The sequence below is a fragment of the Grus americana genome, chromosome 2, assembly GCF_028858705.1.
Source record: "Grus americana isolate bGruAme1 chromosome 2, bGruAme1.mat, whole genome shotgun sequence".
In the NCBI taxonomy this organism is placed as follows: domain Eukaryota; kingdom Metazoa; phylum Chordata; class Aves; order Gruiformes; family Gruidae; genus Grus; species Grus americana.
The window spans coordinates 116737529-116758936 of NC_072853.1; the positions used below are offsets into that span (position 1 = coordinate 116737529).

The 21408-nt window shown below is 39.1% G+C and overlaps 2 protein-coding genes across 3 annotated transcripts in view; one reads left to right on the forward strand and one right to left on the reverse strand.

Moving 5' to 3' along the window:
- ANLN (anillin, actin binding protein) overlaps positions 1-12447 on the forward strand; it is a 29633-nt gene extending 17186 nt beyond the window's left edge. The window contains exons 18-25 of one of the 2 annotated variants that reach the window (XM_054816517.1): positions 664-702; positions 1070-1091; positions 2088-2200; positions 3852-3905; positions 6674-6760; positions 8295-8402; positions 10472-10644; positions 11047-12447. In XM_054816517.1, coding sequence (XP_054672492.1) covers positions 664-702; positions 1070-1091; positions 2088-2200; positions 3852-3905; positions 6674-6760; positions 8295-8402; positions 10472-10644; positions 11047-11170 — 720 coding nt within the window. In that variant the 3' untranslated portion in view covers positions 11171-12447. The remainder of the gene's footprint in view (positions 1-663; positions 703-1069; positions 1092-2087; positions 2201-3851; positions 3906-6673; positions 6761-8294; positions 8403-10471; positions 10645-11046) is intronic. The other variant, XM_054816519.1, reaches the window with a different exon arrangement.
- Positions 12448-15527: 3080 nt separating this feature from the next.
- Positions 15528-21408, reverse strand: part of AOAH (acyloxyacyl hydrolase) — an 81977-nt gene continuing 76096 nt past the window's right edge. The window contains exon 22 of the mRNA XM_054816520.1: positions 15528-16160. Coding sequence (XP_054672495.1) covers positions 16032-16160 — 129 coding nt within the window. The 3' untranslated portion in view covers positions 15528-16031. The remainder of the gene's footprint in view (positions 16161-21408) is intronic.

Here is a 21408-nt window from a genome sequence, read left to right on the forward strand (position 1 = left end):
TTACTTTCAGTTGGCACAGTGAAAGCATGCTTCCACCTGTTCCCCAATAAAACCAGTTTGAAGTCCAGGATTTTGTTCTCTCCTGTGCTGTAGTTTAGAGGAATCTTTACTTAAAACTAAATGTTTCTGTGGCACTGTAGGTAAGTTGCTGATGTGGGGTTATAGGTTTGCCGATAGCTCCTGTATCTGCTTTTTGACAAGCTTCTTTACGCTTGTCTTTCAGCTTCAAGGATAGATGAGTACATAATTCCAGTTCATCTTTAATATACAGTCTCACTTAAACTTTGAGATTTTCACCTGAAAATACAGATAATGTACAACAGAAACACATTGAACATCTCTGTACTTGTATTGTTAACTCTTATCTTTAATAAGCAAATATAATTTTGAAGCCCTGTTATAAGAAGGAAAAAGGTCTAAGATTGTTTTTTTTTTTCGAGCGTATGGTGTCCATCCCAAGCTAATGCATACTTAAACTTTTCTGCAGTAAATACTTCTGTGATATATAGCATTCCTTCTACTGAAATGTTACATCCAGTCAAAAACCAAGACTTATTACAACAACTAGTATCCATTTAAACTTTATTTAGATAAGCCTTCAGTAGTTTCACGGTCTAATTTTCACAGTAGCAAATACACTTATCTTCTTATATTCTTTTGTAGGTTATTACTCCAAAGAGATTATTAACGTCTATTACCTCTGTAAGTATGAACGTAATATTGTAACAAGATCTGGTTATGAGCACTTCCAAAGGCCTTATTCTCACGCTGAGTAAGGCTGTGCCTGTAGTAGGCCCTGTGTGCCCCTTACTTGAAACTCTAAACTGTCCAGCTTTCTGCTGAATTCTTCAGCCATCAGCTGAACAAATAGGTAATGGCTGTAAATACGTAATGCTGGAAATATGCAGTTACTACACATTTATTTGGACTTTCTTTTCTAGCTGTTTTTGTTTGTTTGTTTTAAAGTACTTCAGATCTAGTTTCTTTCTAACCTAGCTTAGTCTTCTGTAGAAATTGTCAGAATTTACTTTTCCACTAAGCTTTTATTTCTCTCTCTCTCTTTCTCTAGAAAAGCACCCTTCTAACTCCAGGTAAGTAAAAATCTAAACATCTTATGCTAAGATGAATAATCTACATTTGCTGTGTAAAGCAGTATATCAATAAATAATACCTGTAACAAATTATAATTTTTGACTAATAAACACAGAATTATGTTAGTTTGCCAGCCCAGAAACTGGCCCTGTGTTTATATCTGAGTTACCATTATGTTTAATGGAAAAATCTCTTCACAAAATCAAAATTAATATCTGGTATCAGATGCCTGTGGCTTATGTTCTTCTCCTGAAAAGTTGAACTCAAATTTTAAGATTTTAAACTAGAGTCTGATGTCAACAAAGTAATACAGAGCAAACTTGAAAATATATGAGCAGATTCTGAAGTATTGCTTGTGTGTAGTGTTTTTAACATGTTTATGCATTTCTGACTCTTGGGGGACAAGAAAGCATTTCTGAGTGTTTTTTGAACTACCTAAAAATGTTATACACTTGTCTGACTAAAGTACAAGATATTTGAGCTAACTTTAGTACAAATTGCAGCAATAAGGAGGTTGTGAACTAACTCTGGAATGTCTACCATGCTGCTGTAACTAGTCAGATTCCCGTGCCTGAGCTATAGTGCTTGTTTCTATTAATATAAATGCAAAGAGGAATATAGACATGCAAATTCTGGAAGGCTGAAGAATTGCACTTGAGAAGTTTAAGAGATTTGAAAGTCAAGTTCCTACTGCAGGACATGTATGCTTTGTACTGTGCTCTAGAGTGCTCTCTTGTCCCCCTGAGACTTCTTAAAATGCTTTATCTTCTCCTTTGAATATTACAAAACGTCTTTCTGAAAGAAAAGATCTATTGAGGAAGAATGGTTTGTATCAAGACCCTGTCTGAATGTGCCGCTGGGCTGCACTGCAAAGCGTGCTTCTCCTGGAGTACTGAGTAGGGCTTGCATACAGTAGTACAAATCAAGCATTTTTAAGCCTTTCAGCATCCTGATTGTGTTGTGTTACAACTTGACTTTAACTTCTTTCTCCACAGCCATGGCCAGTCCAGGTGGCCCTAATGCTGTACGTACTACTAATTTCATCCTTGTTGGATCCCACAAGCTATCACTGTCTTCTGTAGGAAATGCCAAATTTGCATTGGACAAGGTAATGGAAGTTATTGGTTACTAATCCAAAGCCAATTGCATTCTACTAGAAAAACAAATACGAGTCTGGGTTTACTGTTTTTCAGGCAAAATTACCATCCTAGAAATGAAACATATGTTTATATATATAAAAAAATAAATTTATGTATTGTTCTTGTTACTCATTTAATTTCATATGACTGATGTAATTTTTGACATAAAACAGAAAGACTTACGGTATTATGCCAGATGTTCTTTCTTTTCTGTAGCTCAATGCAAGGTATGGTTATGCAAATATAATGAAGGCATTTGGTTACTGATTTGCGGTCACTGACAAAAAATTGATGTATGCAGTTGGCATCTCTGTATGTGGTCTTCATATTGTTTGTTGCTCTTAGTCTTGCGGTTATCACTAAATAAGATGCTAATTATGTTTTAATCATAATGAAGCATTTGAAATTTTCTGCATTTAATTGACTTTAAAATTGCTGTTTGTATATAGTTAGGAGCATGAGTTTCCTTTCATATACCAATTAAATTTGTAAAGCAAACTATCTTAACATTTTTTGAAATAGAGATTTTATTGACTTTTGTACCATTAGTTCCCTGTCTAAACAGAATATGTTTATTGGCTCTTACCATTAAAAATTAAAAAATACATTCTTACATTCATTGTAGTCTCTAACCTTGTAATATTTTTATACCTGAAACCTATTTTAATAGATGTTTATGCCAGCAGCTATCCTAAGATAAATTAATTCAAAGGTTACTACAGCTTATGGTAGTACTAAATTACAGTTTTATTCAAACAGCAGCATAAGAATAAATTTTCTTCTTGGTAATTAAGTCTTATTGTGATGATAGTAGTACTGCAATTATAGCTCCTGATGAGATAACAAGAATTGGTTGTGTTTGTGCATAAGATAAAAACTTAACATCACAATAATCCCAACTTGCCTTTTCAGAAGTTTTACTTTTTGCAGATAGAAACAGATTCCTTTACTGAAACTATTTGCAGAACTTAACAGTTGAATTGCACTGCTGTTACTGCTGTGTGAACTAAAGTACCACCAGCTTTGGCTCTTCAGCATAAATGTTCATCTTCACCAGAACTACACGTAGAAATCTTATTTCATTTATGTCTTGGTTATTGGAAACTCCTTGTTCTTGGAGTTATGAGAATCAGCTTTTACATTATATTCAGCAATTTGCGTTTAAACTTTTTGGTTTACACTTTAGGACAGAACACTGGACTGGACTAGTAAACTGTAGCACAAGCACAAGGTTCAAATAGAATTCCAGGGAAAACATCACTTGGTTAAATTTTTCCATGTGCAAACTTCAACAGTTATGAATAAGAATTCCCCTTTTTGTCAGTTAACTTTTTTTTTGTTAAATTATCACCTCTGTAAAGTTTCAGTTTTGACTTGGCCTGTGGCTGTACCAAACAGCTGCTTTTTAACTTGCTCCATGCATTTCTAATATGAAATAAACTGCTGTCACAGTGGGGATTTTTTTGAGTTTCATTCCTCCCTTTTATATGCACTGTTAAAATTCAGAGTAGAAAGGACCAAAATGTACTCATGTATGTATAACTGTCCATTTTTAAAAAAAAAACCAAACAACCCTTAACTTTACACTAATCACATTGAGCATGTTTCTTTTTTTCCTAGGTAAATTTTGAAGGGGAGGAAAAAGAGCTGTTGGGCTATATGTTCCAGGACAAGGTTGCTATGGTCCTTTAGTTTATAACTTAAAATGGGAAACTGCTTCCTAGTGCATGTTGCTTCTATCCGTCTGGCTTTTTTGCAGTATTTATTTTTTTAATTCTTTGAAGAAAATGCTTACAAGGATTTACTAACTTAAACATAAGATGTTAGGAGCCTTTAAGACTTACAGAATTCTACTCCTTGTCTCTTACAATAAAAGCCATGCTGCTAGAACTCAAAGTTATTTAGGCCACCTAGGGTTTTTCCTTAACTAGCATGTGTCTCTTAACTTCCTAGATCACTAGAGGAGGGCCTTCTTACTTCAAAACAAATCGATGTCTCTCTCAAAGATTGCCAGTCAGAAAATTTGAGCCAACTTCTTCACGAACTGTACAGAACATAGAATCAGCTAGTCTGCTGATAGAGGGTTGAGGAAAAATAACTGCTGGTCTAAACATTGGTTTAACTCAACTTGTTGTCACTGAAGAAAACTAAAATCACTTGGGAACTAAATATCTTGTTTCTTATTCTGTCAAGACCTTGTTCTGTCAAGACTTTTGCTTTTTAAGCAAAAAGCGATCATAAAGAACTAAAGTTTTGAAAGTACTAAATACATCAAAATGTGAGGTTCTTATTTGTACACAAGTATGGAATTAAATTATTGGTGTATATGGTTTTTGCTTTAGGAATTATGTATATTATGCTTAAAATAAATAATTGGTCTTTAATGTCTGAAAATAGTTTTATTTAGTTAATAGTTAGCTCGGATCCCCAAGAAGAAGGTGTTTTAGATAACTTTACATATGTTTTCTCTCAAAATTAAGCAGGTGATAATTTTAGTACCTGTCTCCTAAGAAACCAATTTTTTGCAAATTCTTGAGAGTTATCTTGAGTATCTTTACAGATATTCTATCACAGTAAGCCAACTTCTTACAGTAGATATCTGTATGACCACACCAGAATGCAAGCTATCCTAATCACGGGCTTTAGTTTTCTCTTAATCTAGCTGGATATTCAGCAAATTGCTTGCCTTCCACCACCTCCACTCCACTTGCCTTTGAAAGGGTTATATTGTTGACTAGAATGTAATATTTTCTCATTATATGTACAGGAGAGTGTTTTGAGACCTGCTTTAGTAATTATAATGGTGTTGTAGGCTCTGCATAACTGCTATGTTCCGTTTATTATAGAGCCTTTTTGCTTTACTGTCACACAGTTCTTCACAGGTAAACTTCATAATCCACAAGGTACCTTCTTGTGTTCTGACATAAATTAGAAAGGAATGCAAAACCCACAAACTTGAAGTGGGGAATTGGCCAAACTTCCTTGAGGGCCTCATTCAGAAATGGGTTTTACTGTGGATTGGTAAGATAGAAGCCAGCCTTCCCTGGTGTAGTGTGGAGGGTTAGAGTTGTCTTTGCTGATAAAAATCCAGGACTGATGCAACTTTTCTATTACGTGCAAACATTTTACTGTTTTTGCTTCTCAAATGGTCAAGCAGACTCCTAACTGGTGCTCAAAATGTTGCTGTGCTATACTGTAGGGCCAAGTACATGAGCAAGCCATGCATGCTGTCTTAGTTGCGTAGATCTAGCATATAAAAATGATTTGATCACCTGCTTGTGTGCACATGTATTGTGTCTGGGAGGAAGCTGCAGTATGCCTGCAATTCAAAGGTGACTGTATTCTAACCATAACCTCTATTTCAGTGTTCTGCAGGATTCACTGAGGCCTACTGATGTGCATGTCTAACTACTGAGGGTTATTCTTGTTCATCTTAACTACTAGTAAAATTTAATTCTGTTTGATAGACGTTGATTCCATGGCTCTAAAATCTGCTTCATTGTTGTGTATACATGCCTATTCCCTGGTGAATTGTTCTTTCTTTGTATTCGAGCAGCACCATCAACATTTCAGGTTTTTCTAGTAAGACAAAGCACCGATGTTTCTGACTTTTTTGCAAGATTCTTACAGTATTGCTTATTCAGATTAGCGACAAAATATAGTATGTAGAACGCCCTGCAGATCATCACTTGCTTGTTGAATTAGTAATTTGTCTTTTAGCTTCCCTGTGGAAAAAAAAAAGGAGGGATGTGATTTCTTGACAGTAGTGGTGGAAGCACTTAATGTAATGGGGTGCTATGAAGGAATTAGTGGAAATCCAAAGGCAGCTTGTGTTGTATGCTCCTTCTTAAAACTCTTGAATATCAAATAATCATTTAACCAATCTGTGGTACAGTAGTTAAGCTGCTTTTTTTCCAGTGGTAGAAATGATTTAACACAGGTCTTCAACACCTTGAGTGCCAGTTGAGAACTGCTTTCATTCCTTTTGCCCTTCTAGGTTTTTTATACAAATATTTATCTGAGTAGGCTAGGCACTACTACATCAATGCCAAAAATGCTTATGGCATCCAAGTAACAATCCTGTTTAAATCCACTTTGATATTTTCCGAACAGCTTAATGTCAAGCTGAGGCAGAAGCTTGCAGGATGTGGACTGGTGCCTTGTGTTGTTTTTAACCGTGCTTGGAGTGCCTGTTTTTCTAGATGGAAGCATGTTTGTGCGTATGTCCTGAGCAAACTAATAAGCAAATAAGTCTTGAAAAGCTTCTAAATGAACTTGAAACATAAAGTGATTATTACTGCCTTGCTTGAGACTGACTGCTTCTTTCTGGCTGAAGGTCCTAAGAACAAGACAGTGCTAACACCCTGGTGCGGGTGGCTTGCTTGAACTGGTAGAGTTGAGAGGTGTCAAAATTAAATGACTAATTGTTTTACTTTTTGCAGGTTCCCTTTTTGTCTCCTTTGGAAGGTCATATATATCTAAAGTTAAAATGCCAAGTGGACTCTTTGGTGGAGGAGAAAGGGTTTTTGGTAAGGTATTCACTTCAGATTCCTTCCTTGGAAATTACAGGTCCTATTAAATGTAGTCACTTTGTTAACTTCACACATGTATTTGTAGTGATTGTGAAGATTAAAACTGGCTTAATTTTTTTTTCTCTCTGAACCAGACCTCAAAACTTTCCAAGTTTGACTTCTAAACATGCCTAAATTAAAGCTACCTTTTAGGATTTTGTATGTCTTTTTCTTCTAAACACTGTTCACTTGTTGTTCTGAACTTCAGTTAACCTTCTCTTGCTATAATCTGTGATGTGAGATGAGATTCTAACTTCTGTGCTAGAAACTTTTACAGGACATCTTGGATTTGTTTTTGTCTAATACAAACAAATTCTCCTTAGCAAAAGATTTTTTTCTTCCCCCACTGTGTTCAGACTTTGACTTGTAAGGAAGTGACAGTATTTTTTGAGAAACATCTTGAGCAGTTCCCTCTCTGAAACTGGACTTAGAAAATGCAGCTGATACTTGGGCCTAATAGATGGGGCTGTTGAGATTATGTTCCAGCAGATGGCAGTAAATGTGCTATGAAAATACTGACAAAACATTAACATTTGCTGTTATTTTGGTATTTTCAGATATCAGAACTTCTTTAGACTCTTTTCAAGCAGTTTTCTGTCTCTTTTCCCTTTACTTAATTGAAGTTGAACAGATTTTATTAGATGCAGACATTTCACATGCTTATGGTATTTGATATCCCATGTTTTTGTGTGCTAATTTAGGAAAGTCCTTGTTTACTTCTACTAGACAATTTGTAAAACCCAAAGAATGGTGTACATGCATATTAAATTTTTTCAGAGTGAGGGTTTGGAAACTTCCTGCACCATTAAAAGTTTTAATCTGAATTGTGAAGAGTGAAAAACACAACACCCAAATTAATTGGGGGGAAAAAAGTTCTCTACAAGTTTAAGAGGGATCGGGAATAGAAGTCAGATACTCAACTTTCCATTACTAAGGAAATGGGGCTTGAAATTGGCATAATCCTGCATCCAGTAAAATAACTGCCAACACAAACATTTAAAAATCAATTTCTAATTTCTTTTAAACTGACTGGATTCCTGCATGTGGCCTGTAGAATAGCCAAACATTTTGTAATCCTGAATTGTAAGTCAGATAACTTAAAAACCTAATCATAATAAATTATGTGATGCTAATACATGTTTTGTAAACCATTCATCCTGTATCTGTTATAAGTAACCCCCCATTATCTTAAAATAATGGGAATGCTTACCACTGTCAACATGAAAATCTGGTAATTTGAACTATCAGTGATTGCAGCCTTTTGCTCAAAATGCACCTAACTTGAGACTGATAGCGTAAGCCCATTTTCTGTGCTATCTGGAAAATAATATACTGTACCAATAGAATTCTCTTCCAGTATGTATTTTTTTCCTCTTACATTTACTCCTATGAAGGGTTGTACTTGCAGAACCATTCTTGCAGAAAAATAGTTCAGTAAAGACCAAGCTCAAGGTATACCATTTTTTAATTTTTTTATTACTATTTTTTTAAGACTATGTTCGAAGATGTTAGTGGATTTGGAGCATGGCATAGGCGCTGGTGTGTGCTGTCTGGAAATTGTATATCTTATTGGACGTACCCAGATGATGAAAAACGAAAGGTAATGCTGTTTTATAAAGCTCAAGTCTAACGTTCTGTAGTACCCTACACAACTAACTGTTCACTTTTAATGACTGTAGTGTTTAGGCTTAAAACAGGTAAGTATACTCAAAGCATGAGATTCAAGCTCATAAAGTTTCCTTGGGTAATGGAGGAGACTTGTCCTCGTAGATCTGACCTAAATCAGGGCAAACTTAGAAACTGACCACTTTATCTAGTTGGAAAGGGGAACAGTGGAGGAAGGTCCATATTTAACATTCTCTTTAGTCTTAAGGCTTTCCACTTTTCTTGTCAAATGACTAATTATTTAATTGAAATTGATCAGACTCATACAGCTTAATAAGCAGGCTGTACCTAGTTGCCTTAAGTTTTAGACAAAATAATGACTTTAACACTTAATATAGTAAAGAATTAGTGGGCAATCCTTCTATATTGCAGAAGCATAGTCGTAATTATGGACTATCTTATTTGCAGTCATTGTTTTCTTGTAGCTCCACATTATAGCTGAAAGTGGTGCTTTTTAAATGATTCTCATGGAAACCTAAGTTATTGTCTGGCTAATGAGACAAATCAGAGGTTCATCTGTCACTGAGGTGAACCTCCTTGTCTCCTTAGCCTGTTCTTGCAGTGCATACTGAAATATTTCCAGGTCCTTTTAACGACTGCTTTCAAGAGGGTTTTCTGACTCACTTAAGCAATTTACCATTAAACACTTGCTTGTTTGTTGGCAGAACACTTTCTTTCCCAAACTCTGTGGCAAACTCTGGTCCTTTTGGGTCTTCTGTGCCAATCCAGATGCCTGAGTTTAGTTTCTTCTCTGCTAACAGAGGAAGACCATATGCTGATAGTTGACATTGCCAAAATATATCAATGTACTTTCTTTCCCTGCCAGGAGAGAGGAAAAATCTCTGCCTACTGTAATAGAAGATAGGCAAAAAAATTGAGTTAAGCAAGAAAAAGGTTCCTATTCTACTTTTGTCTGCAGGAAAGCAGCTTTGGTTTGTTTTCAAGATTCTGTTCTTGAAAATCTTCTAGACTTGTTTCACTCTCATTCTGAGAAAGGGTCAGCTATATTCTTTTGATATACTATCCCCTACAGCAATATTAAATTCTATCCTTACCCCTACTACATATGTTCTATCATGCAGAGATAGATGTAGCTCAGGAATATCAATATTGGGCTTTAAATTCTAGATTGATTTTTTAAATTGCTTTAAATTCTAGAATGATTTTTTTAAAATTTCCTGTGGCTGTACATGTATCACCAACATGCAACCCATTCTTTAATGTTCCTTGAAATGGAGCTATCCTTTTTCCTGTAACTTAGGTTATTTTAACTATCTATGGAATAGTATAGTGAACATGCCCAATAAATAGCAAACTCTCCTCCAAGCCAAGAGCAGCTTGTGATGTTTCCCTGATGAGGTATTCTGTAGGAGTGAAGAATCAGAGCCAAGGTCTGTAACTAACTTTAGGCATACAGCTGAGCCTCTGTCTACAGTCAGCAGAAAGAGAGAACTGCCTTGAAATTTGAAATGCTCTTTGCAGGGTCTAGCTATTGACTATAGAGGGAGCTAAAGCAGCTGGACTTGGTACTTACGTGCTTTAGGTGCATGTTGGAAGATGAATTCATGTGCTTATAGGCTTTGACAAGAATGGTGCAAGCATCCCTAAAGTGCTTGTTTTCTGTAGAGTTTGACAGGGTTTACTCTATCAGTTTGGATTTTATCATGAAGTTCTCTTGAATTTGAGAGTTAAAGCTTTTTTTGTTATTGTTTTGTTTTACAGAATAAAAAAAAGGGGGGGATATATCTTTCTAGACCCTAAGCCTTTGGTAAAGGATGGATTTGTTAGCTGTATTGTACATGGCTGAGCAGGGCATGTTCCCATTATCTATATCATCTCGCTTTAGCTATGGCTTTTAAATGCAAAAAGTGGAATCCCTCTTTTTGTATGGAGCAATTGATTTGGGAGGGGTTCAATTAACATGGCAAAAATTGTCAAAGCGTTTGCTGTTCAGAATTGCTCTTGATTGCAGTATTCTTACTGATGGACTAACTTCACTTTCAGCATCCTTTGGGACGGATAAACTTGGCTAACTGCACGAATCATCAGATTGAACCTGCCAACAGAGAGTTCTGTGCCCGTCCCAACACTTTTGAACTAATAACTGTCCGACCTCAGAGGGAAGATGACAGAGAGACTCTTGTCAGCCAATGCAGAGACACGCTCTGTGTTACAAAGTGAGTGGATAAAACCATGAAGGTTGTGGGAGGTTGAGATGTGTGTGGGAGGAGTGCTTTCCATCAAGTTATAGTTTTAATAACATGGGAGCTTTACAACCTTGACATGCCAATGTAAAGCCCATTTAAATGCTAAGACTTGGGGATGACACTTGAACTGTTTGGTTCACTTTCAGTCCGATTTTGTCTAACTGTCCCATTTCAGTTTTCTGAGGACAAAGAACTCAACTTTTGCAGAAGCGGAAATGCTGGGTAGCTTGTTGGCAGGATTGTGGAATATTTGACTTTTGTTTTTTCCCCTGCTATTTGGGCTTCCATGGATGATCAGCTTGACGTTTTTCATAATAACTAAGTAGAGGTGGAGAAAGACTTATCTAATCCATTTAGTTATTTGCCTTTTAGGAACTGGCTGTCTGCTGATACTAAAGAAGAGCGTAACCTTTGGATGCAAAAGCTCAACCAAGTCCTTGTTGACCTTCGCATGTGGCAGCCTGATGCCTGCTACAAACCTATTGGAAAGCTTTAAACTCTGCGAGGGAAATAGGAAGAAAATATGTATACAAAAACCTGCATGAACTACACAAAAAAAGAACTCAAAATGTGGGAAGTCCTCTGGGTCACTTATGCTTTAAATTTGAGAGAGTATGTAACATTATACAGGACTATGTTATGCAGTATTTTTATTTCACTTTAAGAATTTTAAAATTTTTTTGCTTCCTAGCTTTTGAGTATGGTAGGAAGCAATTAGCTGTTTCTAAATGTGCTAAATATTTATGTAACTCCTTTTTTGGAAGTGTTTTTTAGCTAAGTACATTCTCTTCTTTAGAAAACTAAATTATTGCAGGAAATCACACTTCAGGGCAGGAAAGGGGGGGACAAGCTAGTGAAAAAACAAGCTTACTAGATAACTCAGCTCCCCAAAAGAAACAATAGCTCAGAGTTCTCTAACAAGGATGGCGCTGAAGCACAAGATTTAATATTGGACGGTTTGTCGGGTTTTTTTAAATGATCAGGCATAGAAGTTACTAGTAAATTTTATTCTACAACATGCAGTATAAGTATTTCTTGCTTGCACAGTGTCCTTGTGGTCAGAACAAAAGACATGCACAGTATATGCGTACTTTTGCAATACAAACTGGTATAGATAAATGCATGGTGCGTATCTTGTGTGGTTTACAGGTGTGGAATTATGTATGCAGTATATTGCACTTTGATAGAAATGAAAGGTCTTAAATATTTTTGTTAGGACTCCTATATAAAAAAAAATTAGTTTTAGGATTGTATACATCAGAATTCCGTGGGACTCATGGTTTGTGCAAGCTAGAATTCTCCTCAAATTGAGAACCAGGAATAGGTTGTAAAAGTGCTTTTTTTTCCCCTTTTTTTTAATAAGACACTACAAAGCTGCTATGTACCAACTAATACTCTGCTGGCTGAAAGTAAGGGTCTTCCTCTCCCTCAGACATATTCATAAATGCAGATAAACACATTACTTCAGACCCATCATTAAAATGGCAAAACTATTCAGTTAAAACTTGTGATTTTTCACAGCTTTTCACTGGGCTTAGTGAAATACAATCTTATTACTCCACTGTTGCGAATGAAATTGTGGAATACTTAAAATTGCTATTGCTGTTATATATTCACACGTGATACACTAAATTCTGTTAGCTTATACTGTTTTCATCCTGCCACTTTTGTACACTTGTTTTTAAATCTAGTTTTCTTTTTCTGATGTCTTTATTTTCAAACTGTGTATTAAGATTTATTTTATTCATTTAAAATAAAGAATAAAACACTTTATGCTTCTTTCATAATGTCATCTATGCATTTGAGATACTAGTTTGACTGGACTCTGCACAATGGATAAGAAAGGATTCTATTCGGTATGCGTATCCCAAAATGCTGCTTGTTTTGAGAAGATAATGTGATGCCTCAGGGGTAGCTAGCACCAAATTATCTTGTAATAAGAGACATGGCAGCAGAGTAGCCATGCAACATGGGCAGTGGAAGAGCAAATATCATCTGTTGATCCACGGTAGGCTGTCTACTTAAACTTCCACGTGGATGCTAATAAAACTCATTAAATCTAAAATTATGAAATGAGTCCATAGAAAGGTGTTAAGAATGGAACTGGATATATCCAAAGGAGTGACGTATTTTTATTTAGGCTACTTGTGCTGTTATCCATTGCAGAAACTAATCTATGTGTGTTCATTGCCCAAGATGAAAAATCATCCTCATCAGGGAAAGGTATCACGTGTAACAGGGGTTGTAAGTTAGAAAAGCTGTCCTGAATGGTGAGTTCTAGGCACAAGCTATCAGTGGTGATGACATGTGCTACTGCAGCCAGCAAAGTGCACGACGCTGGCTGAGCAGCAAGCCTGCACTTGCAGCCTCACTGACTTGCGCTTCTGTGTACCTCCTCCTCTCCCCTGTTCCCCTGCTCTTTTAAGGGTGAGCTATGGAAAAATTTTCCAAATGTTATCCAACCTATTTGGAAGAGGCCAGACTGCCTGAGTTCAAATAGCTTCAGGTAGCTATAGATGTTCTATACTGCAAAAATAGTTCCTACTCTCTGATTTCAAACAAAGCTTTAAGTTTTGTAAAAACAGTTTATGAGCAGAAAAACCATCAAAAAAAACCCTTCCCCTTTGCAGTGTGTTGGAACTGGCCAGTGACATAGTCCCTCCTGTATTCACATGTTCTAACTCTCCCCCAAAAAAGACTTTGCTAGATCATTCCATTCTAGAAATCCGTACTGCTATAAAGTTTGAATTTCATGGAACTACACTTAGATTTCCAAGGGAAACTCTTTTTCTGTTGTTTTTTTTCTCCCCGTTTATTTCTCCCTTCCCCATGCATTTGTCACCTTCAACCAATCTAAGCACCAGGCAACAGTTAAACTAAGGGAATAGACTAGGATTCATAGTTTATTACTGCTTTAGAATAAGTAAGCTTTCCCAGAAGCATTTGTTTAAATATAGGACATTTATTTTTAGAGTGGTACTGGTAAGTGATTGATGGTTGGGGGTGCAGATCTTCAGCCGGTTGTTGCATTCTTTGAAATAACAGAGGCATAGCAGTTGTAAAAGCTGATGGCTTAATAGGCCCCAAATTCATCTTTATTTGCAAATAGTTCCTGATTTCTAACTAATGCAAGTTTCTGCATACAGCCTGCTTCTAATTCTGAGCAGTGGAGCTCGCCTGTGAGGTGTGAGGCCGTATGCCTTGGTTAGTGCTCCTTCAGCCTGTGGCAAACCCATTTCCTGAAGCCCCTCGGAGTCCCCATATCCAGCACGGAGCGATTATACTGGGGAAATCTAAGAGCTTTGCCTCAGGGTTCAGCTATGGGGGTTTCAAGTCATCTTTGAATGAGAAGATGCTGTTCTAATTTAATAAGAAAGCTTTTCTTCCATTGTTCAGAAATTCAAGATGTTCACTAATAAGAAAGTCTATAAATGGAAAATGCTTTGCTCTGGGCAATGAAGCTTATTTTAGCTGAGGAAATTTCAGTTTTACTAGCTTGTAAAAGTCCTAATTGGCATTATTAAATCCTAACCTCAAATGAAATGCAATAATTTCCAATGAGATTGCCTGAAAATTTGGCTTCTAAACACATACTGTTCCCTTCCCCCTTTTAATTGCTACATTTCTGTATTTTGGTGTAGAGAAAATTATCTGATATTCTATAATTATTGTCTGTGCTGCACTTGGCCTATAGTAAAAACACATTGGATGCATTTGCTTCTGTTGTTGTATTGTTTTTTAAAGAAAGATAGGAAGGCTGAATAGGTAATAAAAAATAGTTAGAAGGTGTTCTACCTTGCTGGTGTGCAACAAATGTTAGGCTGTTTGGTGGAGAGCATTTGTACAGGAAGCAGATAGTATTCAAAGGAGAAGGAAATCTAAACGGCCTTCCTCAGGCATGCCTCTGTGGGGTTGAAACTGCTTCTTGGGAGACTGGATATTTTGGTAACATCTAAATGCCTTGAATGAATTGGGCCCTCATTAGTAAGTATCATTTAATTAAGGAATGTATTCCCTTTTGGTTTCCTAAAGTAGGTGACTTGAATATTTCTTTAAATGTCAGCAGTTGTCCCAAAGGAATTTCTATCTTAATAAGAGATGTGGCATTGACTGTATTTTAAAAAAAAGAGGAGGATCTAGGATAGCAGTAATATGTGCTTCAATCGAAACAGCATTAGCCAAGTCATCCTCCACCTAATCCAAACACTGAGCAGATGCATCTCCTACAACCATGGCCAGTGCGCTGAGGTCCATGCACGGCCAGAACATCTCCTTTTGGCTGGGCTGCACCCCAAGAGCTGTCTCAGGGGTGACCCAGCCTTACGCACGGAACCTGGTCAGAACAGAGAGCAGAGCAACTGTACCTGAGCTTTGGCTGACCTGGATGGCTTTTAGCCATGTCATGTTAACACCTGCTATTTACCAGATTTTTTCCATGTATGATTAGTGACGTTTTATGCCAACTGATCCTTTCATCACCAGCAGGGCTGCCGGTAGAGCAGAGCTGTCTATTTACTTGTTTATTCGTTTATTTTGCTAAGAGCATTGGATAAGCTGGCGAAAAACCTACTAGTAACTCTCAACCTTCAAGTCTGTGTATGAAGTAGAGCAGGCAAGAGCTGCCCAGTATCTTCAGTGATTCCCTCGGTCATGCTTGTAAGAGATATGGGACTGGATATATCATATTTGTCAGGAAGCAGAAGAGTAAAGATGTATTAAAGCTTGAAAAAGCAACCTGTTTTAAATACATGAAGGGTTGTCAAGTTACTATCTTGTTAATGGCGGGGAAAGAGAACCTGTGCTCAGTCAGCCTGCACTAACGCTGCCAGGCAAATCAAAATTCTAGCGCCTTGTTATTCCTGGCACATTTTAATAAGCAAATAGCAGCTAAACAATGTATTGACAGTCAGGGCAATTACATACGCACAATTTATAGCAACATAATGAGTTTGGGGTTCCCCCCCCACACTTCTGGGATCAGGTTAACCGTTGAAACAGTACAAATGGAAAGCCCAGAAAGAACATTCTGCAGGGGAAAAAAAAAAAAACAAAACAAGGTAGGGCTAGGAGTTTGCTATATATGGAAAAGAATCATACAGATTTACTAAACCAGTACAATAAATGGTCCAGTTGGCAGGTATCCTTTGATTTTTTATTTTTGTAGCTCCACAGAAAAAGCATAGCCTATTTGTGCAGGTGAGATAGAGAACAACACTGTTGTGTTACATCCACTGCTACTGGCTCTGATAACTTGCCCTCCCCCTTTTTTTTGTGTGTGTGTGTCTGACCATCTTGTTTTGTGGAATGCACTGGGAAGCATCACCGAAAAACATGTCAGGGTTCTGGCAGATTGGAAGTCAGTGTCCACCTTGATCTTTGAATATCGCTTCAATCTGGTCGTTGAACGGATTCTCCTTTCCAAGCACTTGAGGCCATTCACGTAGCGCCTTCTGCCAGGTAATGCTTGTTCCAAGGGCTGCAGCAATCTGCAAACAGCACAAATACTATCAATTTCTTGTCCCTCTAATGTAGCTATTTCATGCCAGCGCTTGGGAGACCCCACCAGAAAGATGACTCCCCTGTATAGCCATGCGATGGACCACAACCTCTAACCAAAGAAAATAGCCCACTCCAGCTGCTTGAAAGGGGAAAAATCCTTCCGAACAGTAAAAATAAGGTGAGGACCATATATCTGCTCCTCCCTGACCCGTCACTCAGTCTATTGATAGTCTCCAACCGCTTCCTGATGCCTATGATGTCTGGTCCGTAAACTATTCAAAAGCCCTAGAGTCTGATTTTTTTTTCCCTCAAAGGTATTTTGAAAGTATTTCAAAAGCACTGCTTGGATATAATGCATAAAACTCTTGCAAGCCCCAAGGAATTCCTGCTCCTAAATGCCTCTGATATTTCTAATAAGTATTCTCTCTGCTAGCCGATAAGGAAACCATGGTTGTTGAGGAAAAAGAGGTTCAGAACTACCCAGCTCAGATGCTCTAAGTTTGGGCCTGCTGCTGGTTGTCTTCACAGCTTTTTTCCATGAGACCTGCAGAAGTGGTAAAATAGCTTTCCTCCTTGCTATCAGAATCACTCTATCTTTCATAAGAGGTTTTGCCCTAGAGGTTATGTACCGAAGAGAAATTGTATCCGCTGTATTGCCAGGGTGAAAAACTTCAGGGGCAGGAGAAAAGGGAAGGGAGAACAGCGTGATTCTCCTTTAACCAAGTTTTCATACTCTTTTAATGCTTTTTGTTTTAATTTCTGACCCATAGTTATATTTTGCTTATATGGTAACTTTACTTTCAATCCTAAAACTCACTCTGACATGGATTATAGTTTTTCGGAGTTTGGGAACAGACTGGAGCCTTTGAAGAATTTTTATGCACTTCTTTTAAAATCCTGTGCCTTTTGAAAGAAGCTGCCATGATGGGCCAGGAGACAAAAAACTTTCTTTTATTCAGAGCAACTGGGACAAGGGAGAGGGATGGGGAGATTTTGCAACAGGGTGTCTTCTCCTGGTCCAAATTTCTAATGTGACCAAACGTGGTTTTTCTGGGACGCCCTATGGCTGCCAGAGGGCTGAGACCAGTCTCTGTCAGGGTGATCCATTCTGGCATGATCGTTGCCAAACCTTCTTTACAAGTTCCAAAGCCTTCCATATGTGTTTTAGTAGAGTTGGTTGGTTTGTTTAAAAAAAACCCACCCTACTATCTTTGCATGATGAACCCTCTGCAAAAGTATCACTGGAAGTATGCTCTACAGTGTTCAGATTACTGTTGACTGGAATTTACAGTGTATCTGCTTAGACTGCCCTAAATTATGTAGGTCCTACCCACACACCATTTCATGTGGTCCTAAGGTTTTGGTTAATTACTCTGGACGAGCAGCATGGCACAGAGAAGGCTTCATGATTCTAGGCATCACTTTTCTTGTAGGTCTTTTTTAAATTCCAAAGCTCTTGTGCTTTGAGACCTGCTACAATTCGTACATTTTTTGCAATTAATTTTTTGTGAGGACAACAACCCTTAAGCAATATTTTAAAGGAAATATTACCTATTCCTCAGAGAGCCCTGGGTGACTGCAACTGGGAGGTGGCTGTGTTATTTCAGCAGCTTTTCGCTATCTATTTCCTCCTCCTGCACCAAACTGGTGATGAACGTGCCTCTCAGCAAAGTGCAAATACTCAATTGATCTGATATGCGTCACTTCAGCTTCTTCTCTTTTTTCCCCTGACCGGAATGTGCTTTGCTATGTCTTAAGGAAAGAGAAAAGGGAGAATCTAATCGCGCTCAAGCTGTGCTTTCCTGACTGTACATAATCATTAAGAATCTTCCAAGCGTCTCAGGTTCCAGTTTGTGATGCTCAGGGCTTTCGCGTTCTCTCTGGTAACTTCGTAAAAGCAAGAAACGAAGCCATTTATGCAGGATCCTGTTGAAATGCATGGCTCTGTCATCCAAACAAAGCAATCAGCTGTTCTGGAGAGAAGTAATGTCCTTGAAGCCATCTGGCACTCAGAACAGTTTGCAGTGAGATTTCATAGTAAGAGAGAGATGCAGAAAAAAAAGTCCCTGGGCTTCCACTATAGTCAATGGGAAGAGAAAGTCAGGTTTCTTCCAAGGACAACTGAGCTGGATTTTGGGGAACGGTTCCTCAGAAACAGCTCTAGAGGGAACTTAGGAGGACTGAGTGATGCACTTTGCTTTTAGGTGTCAAAAGTAAATGGTGTGAATTTCCTTCACCTACAGCCCGAGTTGGGTGTTTTGGAAAAAAATTTAATGGAGCCCAATTTTAGCTTTACTTAAAAGGAATGCAGTTATGCCAAGAATGAGTGTTTTGTTTGCAACCTTCTGCTTTGCAATTTAATAAAACCACACAGAGAACCCCCTCACTCCCCCTGAAATTTGCAGTAAGGGAATGTAGTTCTGAGCCTGGCTAAACAAATGACCACTTGGTGTTTATCCCTTCCTTCAAGGGTTTTAAAATATAAACTGTTACCTGGAGTGAGAATTATGGGGGCTAATTTTTCCTGCCTGAGTTTCCTAACCTACCCTTTTTCCAATGCATGAAAAACCAGAATAGATCTAATGGGAAAAGGGGAGTGTTGCCTTTTTTAATTTTTCCTTCTCCTTGCAATGCTAAATACGCAACTCTCAGTTAGGGAGGTTTAATTCCCTTCCACCTCCTTCCTGCATAGCTGGAAATACATCCTGACACCTGCTTCTGCCATGTTTATAACAGAGTATTTTTTTTTTTTTTAACTCAAAGAAAGAGCAGATAAATGGCAGATGAAATCCAGGGGCAGGCGCCAGACACCGGCTTATCCTGCCTACTGCTGTATCGTAAGGACTAGGGATCACGGCACCCTTCCAGCTCATCCTCGGCAGAGAGGGGCACTGCAGTTCTTGTATCCCAAACTCCAAAGTTTCTCTGCATCTGAAGGCAAGAGCTAAAATGTTTATGCTTGTCTTGGAGTGCTGCTGAACTCAAAAACTCGTGAATATTTGTCAAGTGCTTTGACATCTTCAGGGAGAAAATTCAGTAGAAATGCCCAGGCTAGGTCTTATCTGTTGTATTTATTTGTCAAGTGGTACGTGAGGCGTGAGGAATAGCTGCAGAGATTGAAGAGCTCCCATTCTCTTGACGAGCTGCACGGATCAATCCTCTCCGGCTAGGCAGCTCTATATGGTATGAAAACCATACCTGGCCAGAGGCATTCACATTGGTAGAAAGTAAAACTTTAAATAAAACTAGTATGAGGAGTGAGTGAATTGTTTATCATCTCTCTCAAGTGTACTCTTAAATATCACTCTCTGCTCACACTTCCCCTTCTTTTTATTAAGAGAGCCACTTTTTCGGAGCAGAGTGCTACGTCTCAGTCCAAATAGTGGTACGTTGATAATAGACCTCTGTATACTAGCAGGAAAAGAAAAATGGATTTAAAGCAGTGGATGTTTGGATAAGGCTAATTAATAAATCCTAGAAGGGCAATAGCTCACTTGAAGTGAGGCATATCTACAGCTGGCACCTTGAGCGTAAGGGAAAATGTACCTAGAAAAGCATTAACGTCATCCTAAAAGCAGGAGGGGGAGATCATAACCACCGCAGGATGCCAGGTCCAGAGGGAGTGAAATATGGCAGTGCTCGGCCGGATCCAGCAGCTTGGCACTTCTGGGGGCTGCGTGTAGGTTTGCAGCTGTTCTTCAATACCCTTTTGTAATTTTCTTTCGGCTTAGGCAGGATCCCTTTAAGATAAATACTTGTTGCCTTCAACTCTGTGCTACCTTCCAGCTGCTGGTGGGACGCAGGAAGTGGGCGAGAGCCTGGAGGAAAAGCCGTGATCCCGCGAGCCTGGCTCCCTCGGTGGCCAGTTGCTGGGAGTTGTAAGAAGCCTCAGGCCAGCCTCAGGGTAAGACACAAAAACAATGCGAAGACCATTTCTTCCTTACTTCAGACTGTTCGTATTGCACAGTTTCCCCAGATGGCAGGGTTGAGAATGAGGTTCGTTTCATCACTCTTTCCACTCTCATTTCATTTGCCAAGTTTTCTCTAATTGCTTCCTTGCAAAAGTCCTGCAGCAAAAAATCCAGACACACTTTCTCCATGTTCCCAGGCTGCAAACTCATACTTTCATGCAGCTATCTCCTGGTACCGTGTGGTAGTCATCAGGAATTTCTACTGTGACGGAGTCCCTCTTTGAACAGCAGGCTCTTTTGACTTGGCAAGGCTAAGCGAGTCACTGCATTGCTCCAGCTGACTGGCAGGGGTGTAAAAGATAGCAACTAAAGCACATATTTTGCCTTTGGATTTCCCTCTGCAGGTCTCCCCTGGCTGAACTGACAGCACAGACAACGAGTAAGCTGCTGAAATGTTGGAATCCATCAGCACTTGCAACGCACACCTGTTGAAGTTCTCCATGGACTGCTCTTTCCCAGCATGCCAGACAGCATCGCATCAGGTTATTTGGTGAGGGGGGTGTCGGAGTCAATATATGTGGGGTGTTAGCTCACATCATAAAACTGGTCCATAAATTCACCCCATGCTTTTGAGCAGGGGGAGCTGCCCAGCGGCACTGCCAGTGGCTGGGCAGCACAGTGGGGTTCGCTTGCGTGGCTTGGTCGTGCTGGGATGGAAGAGTGCAGACAGAGGCAGCAGTGCCCTAGGCAACAGCTTCCTCCAAACTGCTCTCGCCGCGGCACAGAGCTGGTACCACGCACCACAGAAACATCACTGAGGAATGTCACTCCTCCTTCTCCCAGCTGCCGCCCAGACCTGCACCCCAGGGCAGGGCAGGGATGTTGGGAGTGGAGCTGGCTGCTTGGGGGGCACGTTTCCCTCATAGCAGCAGGTAACAAAAAACTTCTGGACCCATTGCTAAGTATATGGGCTGGAGAGCGGCCGCTGCTGCTGTCAGGCAGAGCCCTCTGGCAGAGAGGAGAAAATCACCTCTGCTGTGATTTGTCCCCTCATAATTTAATCCCAGCCTAATTCTTGCTCCAAGAGTCAAGATTGAAAAGCATGGGAAACAGGAGTGGTCTTTGTTTTCGGGACCTTCCCACCGCCTCGTGTTGACTTAGCAAGTGGGGGTGACCATGTTGCAGCTGGCAGGAGAGCCCTGGTCAGGCTGTGCCCACCGGTGTGAGCCAGGGCTGCTACAGGCTGCACGCCAGACTTGAGCTCACACGTAGTTTTTCTCAGGGCGATACGGGGAAGACTGGCTCCTGCTTTGCTTTGCGTACG